The sequence below is a fragment of the Engystomops pustulosus genome, chromosome 7 (assembly GCF_040894005.1).
Source record: "Engystomops pustulosus chromosome 7, aEngPut4.maternal, whole genome shotgun sequence".
Taxonomy (NCBI): domain Eukaryota; kingdom Metazoa; phylum Chordata; class Amphibia; order Anura; family Leptodactylidae; genus Engystomops; species Engystomops pustulosus.
Genome location: NC_092417.1, coordinates 173,570,675 through 173,591,761, shown reverse-complemented (window position 1 = coordinate 173,591,761; position 21,087 = coordinate 173,570,675). Strand labels below are relative to the sequence as shown.

At 47.9% G+C, this 21,087-nt stretch overlaps 1 protein-coding gene across 3 annotated transcripts in view; it reads left to right on the top strand.

The window, feature by feature from the left end:
- The first annotated feature begins 447 nt into the window (after positions 1–447).
- The window catches only part of TP53I11 (tumor protein p53 inducible protein 11), a 48,592-nt gene continuing 27,952 nt past the window's right edge, over positions 448–21,087 (top strand). Inside the window, exon 1 of one of the 3 annotated variants that reach the window (XM_072119014.1) lies at positions 448–606. Coding sequence is in view for 1 of the 3 variants with exons in the window: in XM_072119013.1 (XP_071975114.1) it covers positions 7,680–7,736 (57 nt within the window). In the remaining 2 variants the exon portion in view is untranslated. Of the gene's footprint in view, positions 607–7,413; positions 7,737–19,661; positions 19,818–21,087 lie in introns of those variants that run through there. The other 2 variants (XM_072119013.1, XM_072119015.1) reach the window with 2 other exon arrangements.

Below are 21,087 nucleotides of genomic sequence, written 5' to 3'. Positions count from 1 at the left end.
TGCGCAAAATAATACATTTTTGGTGCAGCAAATTAATTTTTGGGATTGTACAGACTTTTCCTCAATAGGCCACGCCCTTTTCCCATAAAACATAAAAACTATGTAAACCCCTTAATAAATGTGACATTTCAGGCAGTTTTAATGCACATGACTGAAGGATTCTGGTGCTGACAGTTTGATGCATCTCCCCCAGTGTCTTTCACTACCAGGGTTAGGGTGTTCTGGTACATTGAGTCACCCAGCTTTCCTAAAAGACAGATACACATAATATATACATTGTGCTGGATAATAACCCAGCTTTCCTAGGCTCCTAGTTGTACAGGTATGTTACAGGGTTTTACCTCCTTGCACACAATGATGGTCACCCAGCTTTCCCAGGAGCAGACAATGCAGTATACAAGTTGTAGGTCCTTGATGTTTGTCCCGGGCTGTGGGAGGCGCCGCTGCGCTCTGGGCGGTACATTACGGTAATGAGTGCGCGTGTGCGGGTGATTACGGTGCGGAGCTGCTGAGTGACTGGCGCCGGGGCTGCGGGAGACACCGGAGCGGCACATGAGCCCGGGATAGCGGACAGGAGCACAGCTGCGGGGGCGGTGCAGTGTAAGGGTAAGAGACTTGTATAGAACCACCAGGGTGCTGGGCACCCTCTCTGCTCGTACCTGGGTGCTGGGCACCCTCTCTGCTCGTACCTGGGTGCTGGGCACCCTCTCTGCTCGTACCTGGGTGCTGGGCACCCTCTCTGCTCGTACCTGGGTGCTGGGCACCCTCTCTGCTCGTACCTGGGTGCTGGGCACCCTCTCTGCTCGTACCTGGGTGCTGGGCACCCTCTCTGCTCGTACCTGGGTGCTGGGCACCCTCTCAGCTCGTACCTGGGTGCTGGGCACCCTCTCTGCTCGTACCTGGGTGCTGGGCACCCTCTCTGCTCGTACCTGGGTGCTGGGCACCCTCTCAGCTCGTACCTGGGTGCTGGGCACCCTCTCTGCTCGTACCTGGGTGCTGGGCACCCTCTCTGCTCGTACCTGGGTGCTGGGCACCCTCTCTGCTCGTACCTGGGTGCTGGGCACCCTCTCTGCTCGTACCTGGGTGCTGGGCACCCTCTCTGCTCGTACCTGGGTGCTGGGCACCCTCTCAGCTCGTACCTGGGTGCTGGGCACCCTCTCTGCTCGTACCTGGGTGCTGGGCACCCTCTCTGCTCGTACCTGGGTGCTGGGCACCCTCTCTGCTCGTACCTGGGTGCTGGGCACCCTCTCTGCTCGTACCTGGGTGCTGGGCACCCTCTCTGCTCGTACCTGGGTGCTGGGCACCCTCTCTGCTCGTACCTGGGTGCTGGGCACCCTCTCTGCTCGTACCTGGGTGCTGGGCACCCTCTCTGTGTGTGTCTTACCCCTGTAACTGTACCTGGGTGCCTCACCCCCTCTCTGCTTGTTGCACCTTCTGTGAATGTACTTGGGTGCTGCACCCAACTCTCTGCTTGTACCTGGGTGCATTGACCATCTGTAGCACTTTCTAATTCTGGGCACTGCACACCCAACTCTCTGCATGTAGGTATCTGGGTGCTGTGCACCCGCTCTCCCTTTGCATCTGCCTTCCTCCTGTGCTTGCTGCACCCCACCTAATGGCTGTAGTTGATGTCTCACCCCTTTGTGTACTATGGGCTCTGAACCCCACTGCTCACCAGATAGAGGTGGATGTGTATTGTACCCTCTCTCTGATACCGGTGCTGAATGTACCAAGCTATAGGGTGCACCCCCTTTTTATTTTATCCTAAACTTGAGCGCCTGACATGATGCTGCTCCTCGTTCTGTACATTGCACCTTTCTTTCTGTTTTCTGCTGCCAACTTTCACATGTTTGATCCCCCCCCCTCTTTGACTTTCTCGGTGCTGCACCCCACTTCCCATGTAGCAGTGTATATCTGTATGGGTGCTGCGCCCCACTTCCCGTGTAGCAGCGCTGGGTATATCTGTATGGGTGCTGCACCCCACTTCCCATGTAGCAGCGCTGGGTATATCTGTGTGGGTGCTGCACCCCACTTCCCGTGTAGTAGCGCTGGGTATATCTGTGTGGGTGCTGCACCCCACTTCCCGTGTAGCAGCGCTGGGTATATCTGTGTGGGTGCTGCACCCCACTTCCCGTGTAGCAGCGCTGGGTATATCTGTGTGGGTGCTGCACCCCACTTCCCGTGTAGCAGCGCTGGGTATATCTGTGTGGGTGCTGCACCCCACTTCCCATGTAGCAGCGCTGGGTATATCTGTGTGGGTGCTGCACCCCACTTCCCGTGTAGCAGCGCTGGGTATATCTCTGTGGGTGCTGCGCCCCACTTTCCGTGTAGCAGCGCTGGGTATATCTGTGTGGGTGCTGCGCCCCACTTCCCGTGTAGCAGCGCTGGGTATATCTGTATGGGTGCTGCACCCCACTTCCCGTGTAGCAGCGCAGGGTATATCTGTATGGGTGCTGCACCCCACTTCCCGTGTAGCAGCGCTGGGTATATCTGTGTGGGTGCTGCACCCCACTTCCCATGTAGCAGCGCTGGGTATATCTGTGTGGGTGCTGCACCCCACTTCCCGTGTAGCAGCGCTGGGTATATCTCTGTGGGTGCTGCGCCCCACTTTCCGTGTAGCAGCGCTGGGTATATCTGTGTGGGTGCTGCGCCCCACTTCCCGTGTAGCAGCGCTGGGTATATCTGTGTGGGTGCTGCACCCCACTTCCCGTGTAGCAGCGCTGGGTATATCTGTGTGGGTGCTGCACCCCACTTCCCGTGTAGCAGCGCTGGGTATATCTGTGTGGGTGCTGCACCCCACTTCCCGTGTAGCAGCGCTGGGTATATCTGTATGGGTGCTGCGCCCCACTTCCCATGTAGCAGCGCTGGGTATATCTGTGTGGGTGCTGCACCCCACTTCCCGTGTAGCAGCGCTGGGTATATCTGTGTGGGTGCTGCACCCCACTTCCCATGTAGCAGCGCTGGGTATATCTGTGTGGGTGCTGCACCCCACTTCCCGTGTAGCAGCGCTGGGTATATCTCTGTGGGTGCTGCGCCCCACTTTCCGTGTAGCAGCGCTGGGTATATCTGTGTGGGTGCTGCGCCCCACTTGCCGTGTAGCAGCGCTGGGTATATCTGTATGGGTGCTGCACCCCACTTCCCGTGTAGCAGCGCTGGGTATATCTGTGTGGGTGCTGTACCCCACTTCCCGTGTAGCAGCGCTGGGTATATCTGTATGGGTGCTGCGCCCCACCTCCCGTGTAGCAGTGCAGGGTATATCTGTATGGGTGCTGCGCCCCACTTCCTGTGTAGCAGCGCTGGGTATATCTGTATGGGTGCTGCACCCCACTTCCCGTGTAGAAGCGCAGTGTATATCTGTATGGGTGCTGCACCCCACTTCCCGTGTAGAAGCGCAGTGTATATCTGTATGGGTGCTGCACCCCACTTCCCGTGTAGAAGCGCAGTGTATATCTGTATGGGTGCTGCACCCCACTTCCTGTGTAGCAGCGCAGTGTAAATCTGGTGCTGGATATTGAGTCTCTTGCAGCTGTGAGTGGATAAGGACACTTTCTGTGACTGCATACAGGGGTACACAGCCCAAAGTATTGTTAGCATCACCCCATTATCCTGTAAGCCTGGGTTGTGCTCCTCATATCAAGTTCTGCACCCCTTTTTTTTTATCGTACAGCCTGGTTCTTCCCCCCTTTATCCTGCCTCTGCTTATTTGGTTGCTTCACTCTTAATTTCAGCAATTGTAGACATCTGGGCGCCGTGCCCCCCGCTGCGAGCTTCTAGGCTGTTTGTGCAGATCCTGCACGTCCAAGGTTTAACTCTGCGCCCCCTTTTCTGGTTGTATCTTCATCTATGTATTGCCCCCCCCCCCCCCCCCCCTCTTCCTCCTCTGCCAGGGTCCAGATCTCTGTGCAACTCCACATTGTACCTTTTACCTTCTAGGGGGCGCCAAAAATGTAGTGTAGTAGGTTCTGCTCCCCATGTTTTGCTTTAAGGGGTTTCCTGCTGTATCCATCTTTACCTCCTGCACCCACTTTCCTTCTGTGGCTGCTGCAAACCCATTTTCACTTTCTTTGGCTTCTACACCCGTCTTTGCCTTGACTACGGCACCGCATTTAACCCCGTCCCTCTTCTCTGTGTGTGTGTGTGGCTGCGTCACCCTGTATCTCACCCTGCCTGCACCCTCCTCGCCCCATCTCTTGTTTTCCCCCTGCACCCAGAGCCTGGGTGGGTAGAATCTGTCATCTCCTCTGATGCCCCCTGTCTACATGATTATGTATCATCCACTTAGATATAATGGCCACGCTTGAGACATTACATTTTCCATACAAGACCCTTTGGAATCGGATTATGATGAACTCTAATCACGGTTAATTATGGAAACTAATAATGAGATGGATTGTTCTGACATAATGGGACCCAGTGGTTTCATCATCACTTGGGTATAAATTGTTCCTTCCCCTTTAAGTAGAATGTGACTGCGGACAGACCCGAGTTCTCTTCCAGTCTTCATTGTGACAAACTGGGCTCTGCTACATCTGTAGCTTATTGTGCAGCGGTTAACAAACATCTGCCAGGATTAGATCCCCGGCAATTACATGTATGTACAAGTGACGCTTCCTGACCTCTACCCTCCGACCTCAAAGACCCCTAAGTGTGGGAAAGGCTTCCCCTCCCGATTCTGTGAGACCCTGTATATTTTCGGTACAGTCCGTCCTCGTACCCCAGGGGGTCTATCTCAACAACCCTCATTATGTAATGTCTGGGGGGGCCATTCTGTTTACATCCCTTAGCTGCTCTTTTTCAGACATCACTCAGCTTTTCCAGATTCCTTTCCATATATAATTTGGCTCTAGGAAAGTTGGGTGACAACCAGGTTGGGTGGAGGGAAGTGCCCAGATTGCTATGTTGATGGGGTAGTGATATCTTGAATATGGAATGTATCAATATAAGCTTACTCTTTACAGGGTCTGAGAAAGCTGGGTGGAATCACTGAAGCACCCAGCTTTCCTATATTTGGATTGGCAGTGATCTAATGACTCCTGGAGGCTTTGTATATTAGCCCTTCTCAGAGGCTTGAGAAAGGTGGGTGGCAAGTCAACTATTAGAGATTTCATCACAGATCTATGGGACATCACCCAGCTTTCCCAGGTTCCAGAATGGCAAGCCTACCCTGGTAGGTTGTTATCTACTTTTGTAGTATTCAGTGTTGCATATTTGCCAGTCAGGTCTGAGAAAGATGTTTAGAAGATGCCAAAAAACACATGGGATTAAAGGGATTTTATGCTTTACTTTGTTAAAGGGGCAGCGCCCGTCACTGCTACCCGCTGCTTATGATTGGGGATCACTTGTCCCTTTGTCCTTGTCCCTTCTTATTGGGGACTCGAGGGAATTGTGTGTCAGGTTTTGGTTTGTATAATCCATACTCGGCATCAGTGCCCTGCGCCTCGGGACTTACACTGGTAATTAATTGGTTACAGCCATGGTGCCACGATAGAAAGACTGGCACCGCATCATTACCATCTAATTTGCATATCAAATTTTTGGCAGTCTTATGTCCCTTAAAGAGAACCTGTCAGCAGGTGTAACCATGCAGCCAGTCTTGTGTATTGTCCCTAGAGAGATGTTTAATCATACATTTGTGTATTATGTTAGTAGCAGCAGAACTGTGAGACCTGGATTCATATTCCAGGATTGTAGTTTCCGCAGGTGCACTGGGGTCGTGTCCTCACACTGCTGCGCTCTGTTCCCTCTGCAGTCAGTGTTATGTATTGTCCCTGGAGAGATGTGTAATCAGACCTCACACTGCTGTGCTCTGTTCCCTCTGCAGCCAGTGTTATGTATTGTCCCTGGAGAGATGTGTAATCAGACCTCACACTGCTGTGCTCTGTGCTCTCTGCAGCCAGTGTTATGTATTGTCCCTGGAGAGATGTGTAATCAGACCTCACACTGCTGTGCTCTGTGCTCTCTGCAGCCAGTGTTATGTATTGTCCCTGGAGAGATGTGTAATCAGACCTCACACTGCTGTGCTCTGTTCCCTCTGCAGCCAGTGTTATGTATTGTCCCTGGAGAGATGTGTAATCAGACCTCACACTGCTGTGCTCTGTTCCCTCTGCAGCCAGTGTTATGTATTGTCCCTGGAGAGATGTGTAATCAGACCTCACACTGCTGTGCTCTTAGCTCTCTGCAGCCAGTGTTATGTATTGTTCCTGGAGAGATTTGTAATCAGACCTTCTCCTGTGATGTTTGGAACTGCAGGACTGTGAAATATGGATGTATATACCAGGTTTGTAGCCCTGGGGTGTGTCCTCACACTGCTGTGCTCTGTTCTCCTTAACCAATGTTGGCTTTATACCTGTAGAGATTTGTAATACCTTTTGTGTATATTGTTAGTAGCAGCAGGACTGTCAAATATGGATTGTAGATTCTTCAAGTGCGTTCCTCACACTTCTGTGCTCTTGGCTCCCTGCTTGAGAGGTTCCAAAGTCCTTTTTATCTGCTGTAAATGATTGCTATAGTATCCAGGAGCCTATTATAGTGGGGAAGAGCTATGGAGTATCTCAATGCACAGAACTCTGAGCACAGCAGTGTGAGGACATGATCTAAGTACAATCCTGGAGCATAAATCCATCTATCACAGTCCTGCTGCTACTAACAACACACACAAAGATGGGATTACACATTTCTCTAGGGACAATACATTATAATGTTGCTGTTTGAAGCAGCTATCAGATTTTGCCCCGGATGGTAACGTAGGTGTGCAGAGCTTCTTGTGAGAGTGATCTGATACATTGTAACAAACTCTGCGCTTATCTAGTTGGATGTGATTAGGACTGTTGTTGCCATTCACTGACAACAAGCCGGGAAATGATTCTGTACTTTGAAAACTAAATTGTTAACATTAAGACTGTGCAGAGAATGTCTGTGCATGAGAAGTTCCCCCGAGGGGCAGCCGCTGTCATGAGTAATCCGATGTTCTGGTGGCAGCAGGCGGCTGGGAGACCACCTGCGACGTCTGTGAGAGGATGGAACGCCCCTTCCATATTGGTCTTTGCTTCTCTGGATGCCACCTGCTGCCAAAATTCTATTAGCCTGCACAGAAATGGTGGGGGGGGGGGGGGACAAGTCACCCCAAGGGGTTTGCATTGTCACAATGTAACACATTTGCATCCTGCGGGGATAATGGGTGCGCTGCATTGTATCACATGAGGTTCAGATGGAAAAATCTCAGTAACGAAAGGCTCCTGGTTACCACCTGTAATTCTGCTGGATGTAGCAGAGCTGAGAGCGTTCTTCCCCCTTGCCTTGGGATAAGTGAATTAAATCCTTAATTAAAAACGCCCCACGACATCACATGCGAAGGCACACGACCGACTCGGCTCTGCTACATCTGTGCCTGTTGCATAATGAATGAGAATGTGGGGATCCAGGAGGAGCTGCAGCCCACCCCCAGATGATGCTAACCTCCTCAGCACTGCTGTGCCTGTGTCTTTCTCAGAGTGGTTGAGTTGTGTTTGTCATCGGGAGAAGAGCAGCTGGCACGTTGATGTTGTAACGCACCAAAGGGTTAACCGCCAGGCGAATGCCAGGTGCAGCATAATATCGCCCCACGCGCTTCATATTGCAGAACGTCTTCAATCCCACAGCTTCCGCTCAGCTCTGCTACACCGCCAGCCAGCAGAGCAGTGATGTGCGCACATCTTCAAGACGTCCCGTCTACTGCAGATTGTGAGCTGGAAGAGCGGGTAAGTGAGAGCTGGGCACAGCGTGGGGTACAGCTGGGTACAGGGCATAGATGCTGGGGGGTAAGGGCATGTAAGCTATGGGCACGGGAAAGTTTATATGACCGTACACACTGAGACATTGGCATTGGTGGGTACAAGTAGACGGAGTATGATGGAGAAGGGAATGCCAGCCCTGGAAGGAAGCCCAGGAACCTGCAGACTAAGGGGCTTAAGATCTATGAGAACCAATAGAAGCTGAAAATATCTCCATCACTGGCACTGGGAGCGAGGTGACTGGCAACTGATGGCTGGCACTAAGTACCCACTGATATCGAAGAGTAGGCACTGCTTTGAGAAACAGCCTGGCAAGGGAAGCGGAGCACTGGCACAGACGTCAAGGACCCTGAGAATAGTGTTACTAGCCGAGAGGCTAAGGAGACCTGATAGAACAACCCCTTTAACCAAATGCTGTGAGGGTGCCCATTGGCATGAAAGCCCCAGGACCCTGGAACATTGGCAAGACCTCAGGGGACCTGTGAATGCAGCTGCTACGACTAGAGGACCATCCAGGGTTCCCTAATATATGCACAGGGCGAGCACCCAGTTATACTGCTGCTGCCAGGGGGGAGCTTAAAGGGTCCTGCCCATAGACAATGTTGCAGCAATTAAGCAGAATTTCAAAGATTTTTCCTTCCTTTCTTAGTGAGGATATTTGGATACGACCAAGAAAGCAGAAACCTTGTACAGTCCGGCACTTGTCAGGGACCCGGCCACAATTTCCTTCTTGCGGCGGGCACAGTGTATGTACAAGGAGATAACGTGGTCACATGAAGGAAATCTGACAAGTGCCCGACCATAGAAGGCTCCTGGAGCCATTAATAATCAATCAAGACAAACTTGGCAAAATACAGTTATGTGTAGGGGGAGGACCCCTTTAAGGCTGGCCGTGACGTTGCAAATTTTGGTGCAGTTTTGTTATTAAGCCAAATCCAGGAGTAGGTAATAAGGAAGGACTTGTACATCTCCATCCTGACAGATGCATTCATGACTTTGGTTCCAAAAATTGTATTCAAATTTGCACCAAAAAACTTGGTTTCTTCGGCCTTAAAGGGGTTGGCAAGGAATTACCATTGATTGCTTATCCTGTGGATAATTCAGTGGGTAAAGGGGGCTTCCACCCGGACCCTGTGGGTCTTGTCACTGGAGCTGTAGCTAACATTGGAAGTGAATGGAAGCTGCAGCTGTAGTTACACCATCCAGCCACTGTAGGAACATGGAGCCGACTGATTCCGACTCTGTGCCTTGTGTTTACAGGGATCCGGGCAGTTGATCAGTGCACGGAATGGGTGTCTGCCCCTAAACCCATCAACTAGTAATAAGTAGTTATTATCGGTCAACCCCTTTAAGGAGACTCGAAAGAGAATTTTGGGACTGGTAAAGAAATTAGGAAACAGGAAAACATCTTCTGGAATCGCCCGTCTCTGCGCCCGTCTCTGCGCCCGTCTCTGCGCCCGTCTCTGCGCCCGTCTCTGCGCCCGTCTCTGCGCCCGTCTCTGCGCCCGTCTCTGCGCCCGTCTCTGCGCCCGTCTCTTCTTGGATTGTGAATGAAGAATAAGATGCAACCGGATCAGTATCACAAATTGTGTCATTAATCATCTCGGTGACTCAACGCGCGCATCACTCCTGGGACCTGAGACGTTTATGACAAACTCGTCTCCACTCATCCTCTGCGGCTCCCAGCGGCAAATCTGCTGCTTGTTTTCTAATAAGCGGATGGTGTTTACTCCATCCGATGGGAGTTGTATCCATGTCTATATCCATGGCGTCTTTGCATCTCAATTCCTCACTACGGTTAAAATCTCTGCTTGCTGTCAGTGGATGGAGTTGTCCATTAGTTAATAGGTGCAATTTCACTGATTCCGGCGAAGTTGGAAATTTTTCTGTAGGTCTTACCGTTCCAGAGAAATCATTGGTGATAGTTTTGGTATCCAATATGCAAATTAGGCTGGGTCGTGTCCACGTGACAGTCGAGCCTCATTAGCATATTGTATTGGGTGCATAAAAAGTTAAGACGCCAATTTCTCAGGAACGGTAAGAGCTAGAGAAAAAATTCCAACTGCTCTGGAGTCGGGGCAAATATTCCTATTAAAGGGTGCAAAGAGTTGACATGGGTGGAGATCCCCTTTAAGAAACTTTTGCACCCATCCCCTCTAAAAATATGGTGTCGCCACCTCTCAAGTTGCTTTATAAAATATTTGTATGTTGTCGTCCTGCCTTTTAAATCTTCTGACCGCCCCTCTCTATGGCTTTAAGAGATGCTTCAATGCAGATTCTTCATTTCTGATCCAGGAAAAGCTGGGTTATTCCATTTAGCCCTCTGCAGTTCATCGTTCATCGTTAACCAATCCGATTGCTTCACTTCCTGACCTGAGCCACTTAAGGACATGTAATAACCGCAAGGTTTTCCGATTACGGTAAGAATGCACTTTAATGCGTTGAGAGGCGTAATTGCAGCTTTGGTGGTGTGCATGTGACCGCGCTGTAGTGCTCGCAGTTCCTCTTGACTAGGATTTACAGCCTCTGATTGCTGACCTGTAATATATATCACCTATTATGGTGGCGGCTTTGGGGAGGATTAAAGGTAATTTCTTGTAAAGCCGAAAATACCAAACTTTACTGCAATGAACTGCTGTGACCAATAGGGTTAAAGGTCATCTTTGCCTTTAAGGCTCCAATCATATTAGGAGTTTTTGATGCAGTTTTTTTTTTTTTTTTTTTAAATTGGAGGCTGAAATGTATCTAAAAGGAATTAAAGTATAAAACCATCTACTCCTATCCAAAATACTGTCATTGTATTGATATCCTCCACTCACATCTAAAGCTGCATCGAGGATTTTACTATTCACTTCTATCTGGTTTCATTCTGCTTCTAATGATGGAGACGTGTGACATTTTGTCATTTTGAGCTTCTATTAGGCCCTGCCCTTTGATGCGGGCAGTTATTCGCTGCAGCTTTGGATGTGAGCTTGATGGTGGGATCTGGACTGTGTCAGTTCTGTGCCCCCTGTCATTTGTGTATTAATGGATCTGCCCTGGATCTGGTGTTTTGCTAGGAAGATGTCCAGATCCTTGAGGAGCAGTGTCTGCCTGCAGCGCTTCTTATGGGAACTCTTTAGTTTTTGCAGGTGGTGATCAAAGCCGAGCTGTAATTTTGGATATTACCCCCCCCCCCCCAATCCTCCATCATTGGAGGCAGATAACATACAGCCTATATGCTTCCCTTATGATGGATGAAGCCGGCATCTACTTGCTGATGGTTTCCCTCCCAGCAATGGACATCTGTTCAGGATGCATTGGCCGTACAGTGAAGCAAAGCTGCAGTGTAAAGCAGAGAGGAAAGGAAAAGGCAACTTGTCCAATGAGATACAAGATGCAAAGTTATGTCACATAATATAGTTTTGGCATAGTTCTGGCAACCTACACCTGGAACCTATCAGCAGGTGTAACCATACAGACTGCTGCCAATGATATGTATTGTCCCTGGACAGATGTGTAATCAGACCTTTTGTGTGTGGTGTTAGTAGCAGCAGAAGTGTGATATATTGATTTATATTCCAGGATTGTAACTTCTCCAAGTGCACTGGAGGTGTGTCCTCACACTGCTTTGCTCTGTGCTCTCTGTTGCCCCTGTGCCACTGCTGTGCTCTCTGTAGGCAATGTTGTGTATCGTCCCTGGAGAGATGTGTAATCATACCTTTATGTGAGTTGTTGGTAGCAGCAGGACTGTGATAAAATGCATTTATATTCCAGGATTGTACTGAGGGCGTGTCCCCACACTGCTTTGCTCTATGCAGCCACTGTTATGTATTGTCCCTGGAGAGATGTGTAATCAGACCTCACACTGCTGTGCTCTGTGCTCTCTGCAGCCACTGTTATGTATTGTCCCTGGAGAGATGTGTAATCAGACCTCACACTGCTGTGCTCTGTACTCTCTGCAGCCAGTGTTATGTATTGTCCCTGGAGAGATGTGTAATCAGACCTCACACTGCTGTGCTCTGTGCTCTCTGCAGCCAGTGTTATGTATTGTCCCTGGAGAGATGTGTAATCAGACCTCACACTGCTGTGCTCTGTGCTCTCTGCAGCCAGTGTTATGTATTTTCCCTGGAGAGGTTTGTAATCAGACCTCACACTGCTGTGCTCTGTGCTCTCTGCAGCCAGTGTTATGCATTGTCCCTGGAGAGACGAGTAAATACACCTCACACTGCTGTGCTCTGTGCTCTCTGCAGCCAGTGTAAGGTATTGTCCCTGGAGAGATGTGTAATCAGACCTCACACTGCTGTGCTCTGTGCTCTCTGCAGCCAGTGTTATGTATTGTCCCTGGAGAGATGTGTAATCAGACCTCACACTGCTGTGCTATGTGCTCTCTGCAGCCAGTGTTATGTACTGTCCCTGGAGAGATGTGTAATCAGACCTCACACTGCTGTGCTCTGTGCTCTCTGCAGCCAGTGTTATGTATTGTCCCTGGAGAGATGTTTGATCAGACCTCACACTGCTGTGATCTGTGCTCTCTGCATCCAGTGTTATGTATTGTCCCTGGAGAGGCGTGTAGTCAGACCTTTGTGTATGTTGTTAGTACTATCAGGACTGTGAATATGGATTTATATTCCTGGATTGTAGCTACTCCAAGTGGACCAGGGGTGTGTCCTCACACTGCTGAGCTCTGTGCTCTCTGAAGCCAGGGTATTGTTCCTGGAGAGATGTGTAATCATATATTTGTGTTAGTAGTAGCAGAAGTGTGAAAAATACATTTAGGAATGTGAACTGTGGTTGTGTCCTCACACTGCTGTGCTCTGTGCTCTCTGAAGCCGATGAATTGTACCTGGAGAGAGGTATAATTATACCTTTGTGTTAGTAGCAGCAGAAATGTGAAAAATACATTCAGGATTGTGTCCTCACACTGCTTTGCTGTTAGTTCTCTGCATAAAGCTACTCTGCAGCCCATTCTCTCTGCTCAAAGTGACTGCTGCTGTAGTTACCTATAAGCTTGGAGTGAATGTGAACCGGCTGCATGCAGAGCACTAAGTGAACAGCAGTGTGAGGACTCACCTTGGAAAAGTGCTGTAAAATCGTGCTCGCTCATCGTCCAACAGATGCCATGGGAGAGAGCGCTCCATCTCAGAATACAAATTTTCCCAAAATTAGAAAAATGAATAAAATGCAAGAACTGCAGTTTAGACTGACACGAACACAATCCTTATGTGTTACCCGCTGTGCCTGATTCTCTTAGCCCATCATAGACCCCCATAGGGTCAGAGGAAGGGTATTGGGGGTGGTGGTGGTGGGGGGGTTAATAACAGGAAGTTGGAGCTGGTGGAGTAAGTTTTGGGAGGGAACTGACAGAAGAAGAGTTTTATTGAAGTGCGGGCTGGAAAAACTCCAGGACTTTTTGGATGTATAATGAAGTATTGAAGATGATATTTCTCAGGGGGATGGAAGAGACCCCCTTAATGAACAGGGGTCGGAGTGCAGCCGCTGATGAAAGCCAGTCCTTAATAAAAGTCTGTGGGAGGCGGGAATTCCCATGTATGGATCCCCGAGGACTTGTCCCGCTCTCCGCGCTCGCTGTGACTAACCATTAATGACTCTCATCTTCTCTGCGGCAGAAATTTAATTATCGTTTTGTTATTATGTAGATTTCTCTAAAATTCCGTAGTTAATTTTGTTATTTATATTGGTTTCTGGGAAAACTGTTTCTTAAAGGGGTCCTCACCCAGCTTTCCTCCTTGTAGGTACCTTGGGAAAAGCATTGTAGCACCCCCGCAGGGGGAAATTAGTATTTCATGTGTCAGATCCTCCAAAGATGGTGGTGGGTTTTGGTTATTGGATCGTCACCGTTAAAGGGCATCTACCACCAGGATGAAGGACTGGATGCAAATGAGCCTGAGTGGCTTCAGGGTCCATAGGTGTTAATGGAGCCCAGAGCCCCTCAGGCTCATTTGCATACAGTCCTAGTGATAGGTGACCCCAAGTCCTGGTTATGTAACCAGGTATTCAAGTTGCCAATGTTTTTTTGTTTCTCCGATTTCAGGCCAAGGCCAATCTCCACAAATTCGGGTTGTGGCTTTTGACAAGTTCCATCTGTAAATGGGTGTCTTTATGTAATTTAGAAGGGCAGGACTTAAAGGGGTTATCCACAAATTATAATTCTATTATAATGAAAAGTTATACAATTTTCCAATATACTTTTCTGTATCAATTACTCAGTTTTCTAGATCTCTGCTTGCTGTCATTCTACAGGAAGCTTCAATGTTTACTTCCTGTGGACAAACCCCAGTCCCTGGTCAAGTGATGTCACTGGGGTGTACAGCTTGTTCTGTCCCTGAGAGTAATCAAAGCTGTTTGTTAAAACGAGCCTTGCATCTGTGTAACATCACATGACCAGGGATATAATGAGCCGTGCACCTGTGTGACATCACATGACCTGGGATAGAACAAGCTGTGCCCCTGTGTGATCTCACATGACTGGTCTCTATTCACAGGAAATAAACACTGAAGCTTCCTATAGTAGGACAGCAAGCAGAGATCTAGAAATGAGGAATGGATCCGGGAATTATATTGAAAAATTATAGGACTTTTCATTACACAAACAATATAAATTATTTAAAAGTGGACAACCCCTTTAATTGCCTCTATTTCATCAAATCAAATATTGTTTACTAGGGTGATGATCATTTTAGGCCTTGTAATGTGACTACATTGGCAACCAATCACAGCATGGCTTTCACTTTGTATTCTGGTCATGAAAAATATCAGCTGTGTGGTGATTGGTTGACAAATACTTAGGTGTAATGTGACTACAATGGCATTTGTAAAGCATCCAATCACAGCAAAGCTTTCATTTTTAATTCGACTTCTGAACGATGTAATCTGTGCTGTGACTGGTTGTAGTGGAAAAAACACCATTTTACTTAGAATATATTGTAAATTGACAATTAGAAAATGATGTTGTTGTGAGTGTGAATGAGACCACATCAATCTAGTCCCTCCATAATATATTATGGATCTCTGCTTGGGGGAATTTCCCTGGAAAACGCCTGCAAATTCTAGTGTGTTAGGTTTACCTCAGGCCTCCTGGCGGCCATTTTGTTCAAATAAAACTATGTACACCTGATACTCGAATGTGATTTCTGACTTGGAAATTGTGTCTGTATTTCGCTGCCAGGTGTCGCAGCGTCCCGTCATACAGCTGGCAGATATTCATGATTTGCTAGCGCCGACATGTCTGCCACAAGACTGTGATAGCGACAGAGTTTGTGTGGAAAAAGAAAGCGGAGGGGGATGTGAATGACGTGGGCAATGGTTCCTCTTTCACTTTGAGTCTGTTTTAATACATGGGGGTCCATAATGATTGGATTCAGCACGACAACAACAACTGGGAACGTTCCCTGTGATGCACAGCTACGTGACGTGTTGTCAAATGTGTTGCATCCAGTCACTTGAACTCGTTTTTGGCCCGTTTTTAAGCAGTCCATTAAAAAACGCATCCGTTTTTGTCAGTTTTTCCCCACTTTCTTAATTAAAACGGGTCAAAAACGCATCCGTTTTTTTTTTAACGGACTGCTTAAAAACGGGCCTAAAAAGGGTTCAAAGCGCCACGTGTGCCACCACCCTAATGAGCCACCACTGCAGATCTGATTGCGGCAATTGACCAATCGACTAGTCTTCTAGTTTTTGCTACGTTGTCACATTCCTATCGGGAAAAACTTGCCCTTGATCCAAGATGGCGGCCATGTTCTAGACATAACCTAAAAGTTATCCTCCTCTACGCATGACTTGCTTGGGTGGGATCAGATCAATCATCCTTCTGGGACTTTGTGAACAAAGTTTACTATACGTCAGACAATGACCCTCAACATGTTACTGAACTACCACTCCCAACGTGGCATGAGACCAGCTGCATGAGCGTGATTAAAGTCCTAGTTGGGAAAAACTGACAAAAATGGTCTAAAATGGATGCGTTTTGAAAACGCTTCTGCTCTGTCTATCTTTTTAAGATCAGATTTGATACTTGACCCATGCTGATACATTGTAACAAACTGCAGCTGTGTTAATAGAATTCCAGTTTGTGGTGAAACTACAACCCCCAGCGTGCTCTGACGGATTAAGAAATAAAATAAAATCGTCCCCTTTGTGGGTAAACAGAGTAGAGGAAGCCGCTGGGCGCTGTATTTGTCAATGAAAGTATTCTGATGATTTCCTGGAAGTGCGGTTTATATAGCAGCGTATGTGACATACAGTATGGTGGGGGAGGGGAGGGGGCACACGGCCAATGACCGCAGGTAACCCCACACCAAATGTAAACAGCTGTGATGTGACGTCCTAGGTCATGGGCACATTCATGTATATGGTGAATAGCAGGAGATTATATGGGATCAAGCAAACACATAGACAGCGGGCATAATATTGACATTGGCATCATAATGAGGCGAAGCTGCAGGCTGGAGCCTGCCCGTCCTCCTCCATAAACCTGCACTTATACAACACGCACATACCGAAATAGCACACACGTAAAGTAACCCGTAGGTGGATCAATAGAAAACAGGCTGCCATAAAATACAACCTACAATTTGCTGCATTACCTTTTGTATTACACCCCAGAGCTGCACTCACTATTCTGCTGCTGGTGCAGTCACTGTGCACATACATGACATTACTTATCCTGTACTGATCCTGAGTTACATCCTGTATTATACCCCAGAGCTGCACTCACTATTCTGCTGCTGGTGCAGTCACTGTGTACATACATGACATTACTTATCCTGTACTGATCCTGAGTTACATCCTGTATTATACTCCAGAGCTGCACTCACTATTCTGCTGCTGGTGCAGTCACTGTGCACATACATGACATTACTTATCCTGTACTGATCCTGAGTTACATCCTGTATTATACCCCAGAGCTGCACTCACTATTCTGCTGCTGGTGCAGTCACTGTGTACATACATGACATTACTTATCCTGTACTGATCCTGAGTTACATCCTGTATTATACTCCAGAGCTGCACTCACTATTCTGCTGGTGGAGTCACTGTGTACATACATGACATTACTTATCCTGTACTGATCCTGAGTTACATCCTGTATTATACCCCAGAGCTGCACTCACTATTCTGCTGGTGGAGTCACTGTGTACATACATGACATTACTTATCCTGTACTGATCCTGAGTTACATCCTGTATTATACCCCAGAGCTGCACTCACTATTCTGCTGCTGGTGCAGTCACTGTGTACATACATGACATTACTTATCCTGCACTGATCCTGAGTTACATCCTGTATTATACGCCAGAGCTGCACTCACTATTCTGCTGCTGGTGCAGTCACTGTGTACATACATGACATTACTTATCCTGTACTGATCCTGAGTTACATCCTGTATTATACCCCAGAGCTGCACTCACTATTCTGCTGCTGGTGCAGTCACTGTGTACATACATGACATTACTTATCCTGTACTGATCCTGAGTTACATCCTGTATTATACCCCAGAGATGCACTCACTATCTGCTGCTGGTGCAGTCACTGTGTACATACATGACATTACGTATCCTGAGTTACATAGTGACTGCCCCAGCAGCAGAATAGTGAGTGCTGTTGTGGAGTATAATACAGGTTGTAACTTTATGAAGCACAGAGGAGGGTAATATTAGCCTATTTGATTCCTCTGAAGCCACAGACCTTGTAGATGTTGGATTGGATTAAGTGATGACATTTGTTCCGCGCTCTGCACTTTATGTCCCTAACAGATGTCAGCGTGTGACAGCGCTCATCCCACATAGTGCTCAGGAGTGATGTGCTGCGGCCCCGGCTGATGTCACAGTTATCCATTACATTGATGTTCTGTTTAGCGGAGATAAGTCGCAGGGATGTATTATACGGCTGATCATCCTCCTGGATCATTAGGTCCTGGTCTCGGTTTAATGCTCTCATTACGGAATATATTGTATGTGGACAGCACCTCTCTAAGTGTAATGGCTAAACCGAGTAACTGCGGCTTAGCTCCTTTCCAATGAATAGGGTCTTATCTGCAGTAACCTGGTCTGACCATTACACAGAGAGCAATGCTTCTGCTTCCTATCAGCTACAGAGAACGTAGGGCGACACAGTGGCTCAGTGGTTAGCATTACAGCCCTGCAGCGCTGGGGACCTGGGTTCAAGTCCCAGGGTCAAGATCTGCAAAGAGTTTGTATGTTCTCTCCGCGTTTGCGTGGGTTTCCTCCGGGTCCTCCGGTTTCCTCCCACACTCTAAAACATACTGGTAGGGTGATTAGATTGTGAGCCCCATTGGGGACAGGGACTGATTTGGCGCGTTCTGTGCAGCGCTGCGTAATCTGTGTGCGCTATATAAGTGATGGAATTATTATTATCTGATCAGTGCCGGTCAGACCACAACCAGTATCATATTGAGGACGGGTTCCTTGTTTCTGTTTACTAAATGTTTTGCTTAGAAAACCCCTTTTACAACTGTAACGAATAGCCAGATGTGAAAGTTTTAACCATTCTTTTGAGTCATTTGTGTAAGTTGATACAATGTAACAAACTTTCTCATAACAGGAAGTGATGATGTATAGAACCCACAGCTGATTGCCCAGACATGAGACAACTGTAGCAAACCCTCAGAGGTGGGATCTAGGAGGTCAGGGCAGGTTTAGGATATAAACAAGAATGTTTCTGTTTATTGACAGCAAGCAGAGATCCTAGCTAATGGTAAGAAATGGAAGATGTAAGAGATCTGAAACCTCTTGGAGGGGTGATGGATTTACTGTAGGGGTTGTCAGAGGGTAACAGCTCTGCCGTGTAAGAGTAGAGGGCTCCTGCTTTTATATTGTGGAATTGCTATTTATGCACATACTTTCTATGTTGTATTAATACATTGAGTGGTCACTACGCAGGTCCAGCACTGCTACATCTATACACTAGAGTTCTGGGTAATTGACCACTTCAATCTGAACTGCTCCTTGCGAGGGTGTAGAGTGTTGGGACACTACACTGGGCGTCCATGAAGGTGTTTGCAAAGGTCGATGTTGAACTGTGATCGATAACAAACTCTGCTCTACTACATCTATGCATTGGAATGCTTTATGAAGTAGTGTTACTGTTTATTTGGTCCAAAGTACAATGTAGATGGTTGGGACAATGCACCCGGCTTCTCTTCAGCTCTATGCAAAGAACAGTATTTTAGTGTTGAGTTGAGCCAAATGACAAACTCGCTGCTACTACATCTATACATTTGTTCTCTTTAACGACTATCACTACTTCTATCTAATGCAGTGCACCATGTGGGTGTTTAGGACATTACAGTAGGCTTCTATGGCTTGTCTTACAGTAATATGGCAAACTCGGCTCTGCTACATCTGTGCTTTGGAATCCTTATTACATAAGTATCATTTGTTTCACTTTAGAGCAAAGCAATAGTTTACTGCGCAAATCAGTTTTACATAGTTTAGAGATGTGGTAATTAACAAATTCAGCTCTACTACATCTGTGTATTGGAATCCTTGGTCCATTAGCGTAGATAAAAGAGTGATGCGCATCCACTTTGATTGTTGGGGCAGTGTAGTTGTCAATGTTATAGTATTGTAAATGGTGACCTGTAACCTATTCAGCTCTGCTACATCTGTACTAAATCTGTCTACACCACATGCATGGATTATACTCGCATCTAACTTTCCATATAGATGGATAGTACAAAGCGGAAGTCTTTTCTAGATATTGTGGTGATTTGTACCAAGTAACAAACTCCTTGCTGCTGCACATTCAGAAAGTCTGATCTGAGCGTGGAGAAAGGATCTGAATGCTGCATTGTAGGGACCCTCCAGCCGGAGGAAATCCTGCCCCATGTATGAGTCACAGTGTGCAGCGCCAGGCTTCCTATGTTACTGCAGTGTGTGTGCTTAGAGGAGGAGACGCTGGCGTTGAGCAGAGCTGTTTGTGTACATCTCTGCTGTGCGTTGCGTATGTCTCTGCGTAAGTGTGAGCCAATGTTTCTGCCAAGAAGGAATTGGTGAGGTGTCACGTCTGCCAAGGAGTCTTCTCTACGTGAGTATGACTAGGGGGGGATTGTGGGGTCTGTGGCTGGGGATCTGGTGGCCGCAGTAGGAGGGGGATGTAGTGTAACCCACAACATAGAGGAGCCTTGTTTTCCTTGGTGCTTGACGTCTCCTAGACTCAGATACTCTCTGTTCTCCTTAGGGGCCTCCCTGAGATTCAGGATTTTTAGACACGTCTCAGTTTATGGGAATCATTAGATGTAGTGTCCGCTCTAGGGACCCCACTTAAAGGGATGACTCGCATTGGGCATTCCTGTACTGGGTGTCAGTGTGAGAAGGGGGCTGGGTCTTGTCATGTGTCTTGTCATCAGATGTTGTTATTTAGATGTAAAGGGGGCGGCTCTCTCACGTGGCTTTTCCTAATCCCCTCAGGGATAGACATCCCCTTTAAGTCCCCATCAGCAGCAGAAATGACTCCTGACTCTGTGTCCTCGGTCTTTGCCATCTTCCACTTGTGTGAACAGATTGTTCAGGGTTAATTTAGGACAGTCCACATCGGTGCCCACATTGTCATGGCATGTGCAGGGTGGCATGGACCCAGGGGACCTGCAAATGGCCGGGGGGTGGCAGCTGTGCGGAGCTGGGCACAGGAGCCGCCTGGCATCGGAGATGTCTAGTCTGGGCACAGACTAAGGGAAAGCAATGGAACCTGACAAGTGTTGGGGGAGCCTCGTCCAGCTATAGGACTATACAGCCTTATGCGTTTTCCATAAGTTAGCATCTCCTTTGATGATCCTAGGGCTCTGACCCTAGTGCCCCCCATATCATGAGAATGGGGGATCTCCTGTCCCCTCAAATCGATGCAGTGGCACATGCACAGCTGCTCCATTCATTTCCTATGGGATTGAGAGCAGCAGAGGTGCATGTGCCACCAGCCATTCCATTCATTCAGGGACCTCTATGCTTGTAGGGTCTCGCTTGTCACACCCCCAAAATCAGCAAATAACCTATAGCTAAGGAATATCCCTTTTTAAATGGAGCTTTTCTACAGTTCTCTGCACATCCAGGCTTTCTGCTTTAATTCTCTGGCCCATCCTCCCATCATTTGTCTTCAATTGATGATGAGAATGCAATGTACCTCCATAACGATAATGAAGACAAACTGTAACTATTTGTTACAATGTATCAGCGCACTGTCTGGGGGACAGGATTAGAACAGGTTTTCTGCTGCTGGGGATGAAGAGAAGTCGGGCAGAATCCCTGGTTCTGTCTGATACGCTCCAGAGATGTCCAAGTGGCTCGTGTTGGACTTTGGTTTG